At 37.7% G+C, this 8,904-nt stretch overlaps 1 protein-coding gene across 1 annotated transcript; it reads right to left on the reverse strand.

Annotated features, from left to right (window-relative positions):
* Nucleotides 1-7,874: 7,874 nt before the first annotated feature.
* LOC116625033 (keratin-associated protein 8-1) lies at nucleotides 7,875-8,066 on the reverse strand. Its single transcript, XM_032393325.1, has one exon. It carries the CDS (start codon nucleotides 8,064-8,066, stop codon nucleotides 7,875-7,877), a length of 192 nt encoding a protein of 63 aa, XP_032249216.1.
* Nucleotides 8,067-8,904: the final 838 nt, after the last annotated feature.

Raw genomic sequence — 8,904 nt, forward strand, 5'->3', positions numbered from 1 at the left:
AAAGAAAGAATCAGATCGGAAACAAAAGAACAAAGTATCCCAGAAGTGCCAAGCTCTCAGACATGCAGATCAACCAGTAGACTCCTGTTGCCCAGTGTAACCAAGTGGTCAGTAACCACTACAGCCATAATCCAGGCCATAGCCCACAGGTAAGAAAGTGCTACCATATACAGGTTCAGGTGGCCCAGGGAATACCCATAACTTCTCCAGTAGCCATTTGAGTCGAAGTCATCAGGGAAGAAGTCACAATATATTGTCCAGGGATAAGGATTTGATCAGGCATCAAGGCTAATGGTTACAGCACGTAATGGGATCCTTCCTATGTGACTGGTATAACCTCAGTGGAGGGCTATGATGAAGAAATGTGCCTCCCTCATCAAGGGAATTAAAATTCTCATTGATCTCCTAGATCTCATTGGAAAAAGAAGAGATCTTCCTTATTTTTTGAAAAAAGTTTGAGCTTGACCAACTGCCAAAAAGGAATTCTTCTTTATGGGTTTTGTCCCTGTAATGAGAAGTTACTCCTGTGTCTTCAAAGTCTTGTATTAAACCAGACTCAAATTTAAGCCTCCAATTATCAGACTTCTCAACAACAAAAAACGTGCTGGCTGCAACACCAAACCATTCAGGAATTTACTGAATGTCCTCATGCTTCATAAAACCCTGTATCGGCATTTGAGGTACAGATATTAAAGAGCTTGTTGATCTAACAAACCTTTCAAACTAGAAGCAAAAACAAGACAAATAAGCCTACAATCAAAATAAATATATGCAGCTAAATACCATAATTATAAAATGTTGAGTGGACACACTGGGGCAGGGATTACAGTAGGAGTTTGTGTACATATAAATTGGTACAGATGAATTAAGCCTTAAGGACCAGGACGAGTGTAGCATAGCACTCAGGGGACAACGTCAAGTTTCTCTTGATGTTATAAATTACAAAAACAAAATTTGAAAGCAGATAAGGAATGCAGAGAGCTGAGATGTATTTTAAAAAAATTATTCATGATACTTATTAAAGATTGGAAGCCTGACTTTATTCAAGGGGAGCAACTATAGTATAGTAGTATGAGTTTTATAATAGTGAAGAAAGATTGGGCTCAACTCCATATATTTCCATATAAGGAAAAGTGGGCTTTTATAGCCAAGGAACAAGGCAGGAGTCAGTGGATAGAAAATTATTAAGAGGAAGTATCAGGGATAAGGAGGAAGGGGATTGGTTTCAGGCTAAACCAATCTAACAGGATTCTTGCTGAAGACAGGCCAGGGTGATCAGGTGTCACCTGGGAGATGGTGGAGGATGAGGAACCTGTTATGGAGGGTGATCAGATATTGAGGGTGGGGGGGGGGGGGGGGGGGGCTGTGACTTAACTCACTTAGCAGGTTTCTTACTTAAATTTAACAATGCAGAGACAAATATGGAAGACCAAAAGTCAGAGCTTAGTTGAGAAGAGAGTTCAGAGGAGCCTGACTAGTTTGGTCAAGTTGAAAATCTTTGCCAGATGAACATGCCTCTTCCCCATCCCTTTATTGCCTTCTTCATTGGCCTTCTATCTCTGGACTGTGCAACTTTGAAGAGCTTACTCATCTCATTATTCTTAGGCAGAACATCAAATAATTTTTACATTTATGAAGAATTGTACTGAAAAATACAATACTATATTTGATTTCTCTAAAATTCTAAAAGACACAGTTGAATAAATGTCATTGACAGAGCTGGGGTAAGTGAAGCTGCTGCATGATGTTACTGCTTTATCCTTTTGGTAGATCCTAACCAAATGGCATTCACAGCCCTCTCCTCTATGTCAGGAGTGTTTCTGGGCTCAGAATCCACACACTTACGAAATCTCTCTTGGATGTCGGGGGGAAAAAAAGACAAAAAACAAAAATCAAAAACAAACAAAAAAACAAGCCAAATAGTATCATTTTCAGACTTGAACAAATGATTTTCAAAAGACTTTCTTGCCATGATTAGGGATTCTTTAGTTTAATTTGAAAAAAATAACATCTTGCCTTTTCATTCATAATGTACTGGAGACTCAATATGAGCCCAATGCTGTGCTTTATTTTGGGACACTGTGGTGAACAGACAGTTAAGGTCTCTTCATGGAGCACACAGTTCTACAGGACAAAATTGGAGTCAACTCTGGTTAGTAGGAGCAAGGCATCAAACACAGCTGATTAGAACCTTGCTCTGTCTCTCTCCAGCCTTGAGACATGAACACATCACTTGAACTTTCTGAATTTCAGCTTCCTCATGAAGGAAATAGAACCTGGAAGAAAACCAATCTCCTGAGGGTGTAAAGAGGAGTGATGATCTACCACAAGCCCAGGAACATACTAAATATTAGTTCTCTTTGCCTAATTATTTTTATCGTCAAAATGACTGAAAAATCATACTCAAAATGATGGCTTCAGGTAAAATCTCAAATAAACCCATTCTAGAAGATTTTCAGTGTTGTAAAAAATCAATGGGATGAAAAATATGTTTACCAAACATTTAGCTCAAAAGTAGTTATGCTGTTGTCGAGTACACAAGGTTGGTTGGTTGGTTGGTTGGTTGGTTTTAAGTGTGATTTACTTGCACATTTGCCATCAGAACCCATGAGCTGAACATGTCGATTGGGCAGCAGCTATTATATCTTGGCTAGCTCTGAGAAAGACCACCCTGTAGCTGAAGGAAAATTACGGGAAATCAAAAATCACATCCATGTGAGTATGAAGCATTTCCAGTTTCTGCTTTGCTTTTGTGTCTGAAGCTTTGGGCAAAAGAGCAGGCAAACCTTTCTTTGAATAAGAAAAAAAGAATTTAACTTTAAAAATTTTTATCAAATGCCAGTGTCATCCATTTATTCTTTGTTTTATGTTTATGTTTCCTTTGTATCTTCAATAAGTAAAGAAAAACTCTAACTTGTAAGGTATCTGATAGTCTTTCTTAGGTGTCTACTGTGACTGAAAGCCCTTGCGGGGGAGGGGTCTGGAAGGCAGGGCCAGTGTGAATCTCTGAAAATGATGATTTATTTTGACTATAAGATTTCTCTGTACTGGGAAGGTGCTTCTCTTGATCTCTCTTCTTGCTGAGAATCTGCTCATAAATCTGCTTAAAAATTAGCCCTGCTTTAATATGATCTATGGAAATAGAAGAGAATCCTGTGATTCTCTAAGAAGTAAGAAACTTAAGAACAAAGGTATAGAACAAAAAGCAAGAAAATGCAGGCAAAAGAAAAATGGGAGTAATGGAGAATCATCTGGTCACTTCTCATATGCAAGAACAGTGTAAATACGGCATAGGATCTCCGACATATATTAGACTTGCTCTTCACATTCTTGATGGTCATAACTTCATAGCCAACATTTTTATTGGATAGGGTCATCAAATACTGTGCTCACATAAGGTGTAACATTTGGAGAGCATTTCTCTACCGACCATGTGATGAGGGCAACTATTAGATACCTTCAAAATAGCCTTTAGAGAGTATTTGGGAAATGTTGAACAGGATATCACATAACACATTTTCTATCAAAGTTAGCCCCAGAAAATTCTTTGGAACTTTAAACCTTTCCTGTGAACCAAATGGGTAAATATACATTAGCATTCATATATTTAGCTACAACTAATGAAGCATTGTTTCTGAGTAATTAAGGAACAGAGAGCATAATGATTAGAACAGAAGGCTTAGGAGAGTGGACAGGAAGCCTGAAACCAGGTGGTGGGTGCTAGTGAAAGACCTAAGAATATATTTTTTTATACACAGAATGTAAAAATGCTCTAAATAAAATTTTTAAGAAACTTGTAGCATTTGATATCCCTCCTTTATTGAGATGGAAACAAGTCATTAAGAAAATGGTAAGCAGAGTAGAAATAACACTGCCCTCTGCATTCAAGTGAGGGTGATGCCATGCAGTTTTGTCTGTGCAGCACTTAGGTGCAGACTCATAATTCAAGGAGTACTTCAGAATATCCTCTACCTATGCCTTTCTTCTGGGAAGAATTACTCTGAACCATCCTAAAATGTGAAGGCAAATCTTTCTTTCTTTGTCTCCCTCTCTCTTTTTCTCTTCTTCTGTAGATAAAATTCCTTTAATATTCAAATCACCTTTCTGGGTTCTACAGGCTCTATTCAGCAGGGAAATCTTAAATATACATAACTTAGTTTTTCAGATAATTAGGAGCAATAAACAATTAATGGGAAGGTAGTAAAGAAAAACAGTACTTTTCTTCATGTGTGACCTGAGATGAATCCAAGTCATCAAATGTGCAGACATTAGACTTCCAATCCACAAATGGCTATGAATTAAAGAAGAGTTATCGGATATTAGCAAATGGATGTTTAACATCTTTTTCATGTTTATTGAAGAAATTTGTGAGATAATCCAGTCATATTTATTGAGTTTCTACTTTGTGCAGGGCACTAAACTTGGCTCAGCTCAATACCAAAACTGATGTACAATTAGAAACAAATACCTAGGCGCACCTCGGTGGCTCAGTCAGTTAAGCGACCAATTCTTGATTTCAGCTCAGGTCATGATCTCATGGGTCCTGAGATCAAGCCCCATGTTGGGGACTTGACACTACATCCAGGCTCAGCATGGAGCCTGCTTCAGATTCTCTCTCATTCACTCTCTGCCCCTCCTCCCTGCTCACTCCCTCTCTCTAAAAAAGAAAAGAAAAAGAAAAAGAAAAAAAAAGAAACAAAGAGCTAACTCCACCCCTATAGACCACAGCTGAGCCTGGATGTGGCATCAAATGTTCTTCCTACTCTTCTTTTTCACTGTATCTATAAAATGTTATTTATTCTGTTTTTATTCTTATGAATCCAACATAAATGTAGATGAAACATCTTAGTTCCCAGTTTCAAAATAAATAGAAGAAGCTGAAAAGGATGGGATATGAAACCCATAATAAAGGACCTGTAATTGTTCCAAATTGGTGGCACAAAGGTAAGTTACTCAGGGATATTTGTTTAAATACAAATTCCCAGACCCTGTAGGAGATATTCCCATCAGAAGGGAGGTGGAGAGGAGGAACTGAGTATATGCATTTTTTAAAAACTATAGGTAACAGAAGTGAATTACAGTTAAAAATCACTGAATGATATCAAGTAATGTAGAACATTATCATATTATATAGGAAAATATGAGTTTATAAAATCATCAAATAATACACTTTCTCCTTTAAGCAGAGCATGGCCTCAGAACCTTCAGCCCCAGTATGGTGATTGAAAGGTGACAAGCATAGATGTACTTCAGTGCCCATCTCCTACATCTTTGGATGTAAAGGATTTCTTTCTTTGTCCTTAGCTTGTGATGTAAAGGATTTTCCTTTTTCAAGATATAGCTACCTAAGGATAGATAAATGATTGATAATTAGATAGATGATAGATAGATAGATAATAAATAAGAGTGTGTGTGTGTGTGTGTGTGTGTGTGTGTGTAAGTAATGGCCCTGAAACAGTGTTTCTTACAATGTGGAACTTAGACCACCTGAGCTAGAAGCCCTGGGGTACTTCTAAAAACTTTAGATATCTGGTTCATCCATGTTGTTACAAATGACAAGATTTCCTTCTTTTTTAAGGCTGAATAATATTCCATTGTATATATACTACATTTTCTTTATCCATTCATCTGTCCATGAAGAGATACTGTTTCCATATCTAAACTACTATGAATAATGCTGCAATGAACATGGGAGTAGAGATATCTCTTTGAGATAATGATTTCATTTCCTATGGGTATATACCCAGAAGAGGGATTGCTGGATCATATGGTAGATCTATTTTTAATTTTTTGAGAAATCTCCATATTGTTTTCTGTAGTGGTTGAGCCAATTTATATATCCCTACAAACACTGTATGAGGGTTCTCTTTTCTCCACATCCTTACCAATACTTCTCTCTTATCTTTTTGATAGGAGCCATTCTAACACATGTAAGATGATAATTCATTATGTTTTGGTTTGTATTTCCCTAATGACTAATGATGTTGAGCTCCCTTTCATATACCTGAAATAAAAATCCTAACCATATGAGGTGGTGAATAATATGTTAATTAGCTTGACTGTGGTTATCATTTCACAATGTCTACACACATCAAAACATTCTGTTGTACACCTTAAATCTATACAATTTTTATTTGTCAGTTATACCTCAATTAAGTTGAAAAAAAATTTGTATTTCTGGACCATACCTCAGATGTACCAAATCAAAATTCCTAGAGGCGAGGCGTAACAACTTACTCTTTAGGCCAGCTCCCCAGGTGATTTCCCTGCACACCACAGTTTCAGAAATACTGTAAGATACCTCTCTGAGGTCTCTTCAAACACAAATTTTATATAACTCAGTCATCATTCTAAAACGATGAAATAGACATCTTCTAGTTTCAACCTGACCCTGTAATTCCCGAAAAATCCCTCTTTTCTTTTCCTCTTCTAACCCTATTCTAACATGTGTGTTTGATTAAATTACAATTCTCAGCATGAATTAATATGTGGCTGCTAGAAAGTTTCAAACTGGAGATTTTATTGGCTATCACAATAGTCTACTGGGAAAGAATCTACTAAGTAAATCCTTGAACAAGATGTTTTTGAATTTTTTTAAAAAGGTATCTGTTGGATGAAATATGGTGGAGAAAATACTCTCTTCTAAAATAATCTCTCCAAATAGCCTTTACCTTTTTAGCTACAAGGTGAATCAGAGGCAATATAGCTATGTGCAGATATTCAGTAAAAGAGCAAGGTTAAGCCAAATCCTGCTGTCACCAAGAATATTTGTACTACACATAAAATGTTTTCAACAGGAAGACTGAGACATTTTTGGCTTGGCTTATGAAAGGAATATAGCTCTTTTCGCTAAAGGAACACAGAGAAAGTCTATCTTCAGAAACACTTCTTTATAGTTACTTTTTCCCCATGTTTATGAAAAGTTACTCATATCTTTAAAGAGTAAAATTCACTACCTGGTATCGATTGTACAAAGATTAAGAAGCTTTCCATCCTTGTTTCTAACCTGGAGTTTCTAAGCTGTAAAATAAATACCATAGGTGTTTTGATATAAGGGAATAATCCCTTCCCCTAAAAGACTCTCAGGCTCCTAAAATATGTCTATAGCTATTCTATTACTTGAGACCTCAGAATCTTTTAGTAGGGAACATGGTATTTTATTCTACATTCTTTCATCCCTGGGAGAGGGAACACAGTGAGTTTCATTTGCACTAATATGGAAATAACTGGAAAAAAATATGGAAACAATGTTGGGTTTCCTTGAGGAGGGGAAGGAGCGGTGAGATGAGAAACACCAAGCACTGAGTGGTGTCCCATTGGCCCAAGGATTGGAGGTAGATGCCAGAGGTAAAAGGTGAAGAGAGACTTTTTTTTTCCCTTTACAAGTAGCCCCTTCTTGCCTGTTTATCACACCAGATCAAGGATTATTTGCTTTCTTGTTGCTCCTAAAGCCCACATGAGAAAAATAAATCCACTTCCCTCCCCACTCAATGTAACAGAAAATATGCACACACCAAGAAAGGAAACTGCTCAGGTGAGAGTATTATGCTGATTGAGACAAGTTTATTGAGAATTCAACACACACATCCACAACTTTATCAAGAGTCGTGAGCATGGTGAAAAATTCAGAAGAAATACATGTTTGGGCATCAAGTTTCTGAAAATGTCTCAAAGAACATCATCCAGGGAAGGCAGCTGGAGGCGTCATCTGGTTTTTCATTTTCTTCCCTCTGGACTCTGGCGCTAGGTCTGAGAAGCAGCAACTGGGAGGTGAAGGAGCAAAGGAGGGCTAAAGAAGGAAGTAATGGAGGGATGTGGAGGGGCGCCTCTCAGCCTTGGGAGAGAAGATTCTACGCCTCAGCAATTTCAGCAAATCAGTAGAGATCGAATGGCCAGTATCTTCTGTAGCCGAAGCTCCTACAGCCATTGTAGCCATAACCAAAGCCGTAGCCCACTGGGGAGTAGGTGCTGCCGTAGCCACAGCCCACGCTGTACCCCAGGGGGTAGCCGTAGCTGCCCCAGTAGCATCCTGGGAAGACGGCACCGGAGAAGGTGTTGCAGTACATGGTGTCGGGAGTGGAAGGCTCAGGTAGCAGGGGAATGTGTCTCCTCTGTGTGATGAGTCCTCAGTCTCAGAACCTTCTTTATATACCCTGGCTGTGGGGTGTGGTTAAAAACACAAGGGCCTCATTTTCATTGTTGACACCATTTTTCATTCTTGAGACCGCAAAAAGCTCGTTAATTTGATTTGCTCTTGCGTTAGATGTCTTTACAGCCGATTAAGAAAGCTCTCACATCATAGAATACAAGGATAGGATCCCTTCAAACAAAGTGTGTCCCTCACTAAAAATGTATTGCAGTGACTTCAAAGCCCTGGCTCTTATAGACCCTAGATGTAATTCTTTGTAAGCAGGCTTTATAAAACCAAGAAATGTTCTGAGGTTGTTAACTCTTATTCAGTCCTCTTGCTCACTGAATTTCCACAACACACAGGGTAGAATTCAATAAATATGTGTTGGAATAAATTAATAAATGAAGTAATAATACATAGTGAGTCCAACTAAAACTCGAGGTATTTCTTAGTATTCACTTGGTTAAAGAATTCTCTTTTTGGTAGTGTGCAAGACAAAGGCCATAGGGCTCATAGAAAAGCCTCCTTTTTAATTTTTTCTCTATGTATAGCTACTCTGTCTTAAAAACTGGTTAAAAATTTGATCTTAATTATAATCCCCACCTGAACTATATCTAACATCACATTTTGAGACCACTGCCTGAACTAATAATCTTATAATTGTAAAAAAAAAAAAAAATGGAGTTTTTTAAATTTTTTAAAAGATGTATTTATTTTAGAGAGAGAGAAAAAGAGAGAGCTCACAAGTGAGCTGGGGAAGGGACAGAGGGAGA

This window comes from Phoca vitulina, unplaced genomic scaffold (genome assembly GCF_004348235.1).
Source record: "Phoca vitulina isolate PV1807 unplaced genomic scaffold, GSC_HSeal_1.0 scaffold72, whole genome shotgun sequence".
Taxonomy (NCBI): domain Eukaryota; kingdom Metazoa; phylum Chordata; class Mammalia; order Carnivora; family Phocidae; genus Phoca; species Phoca vitulina.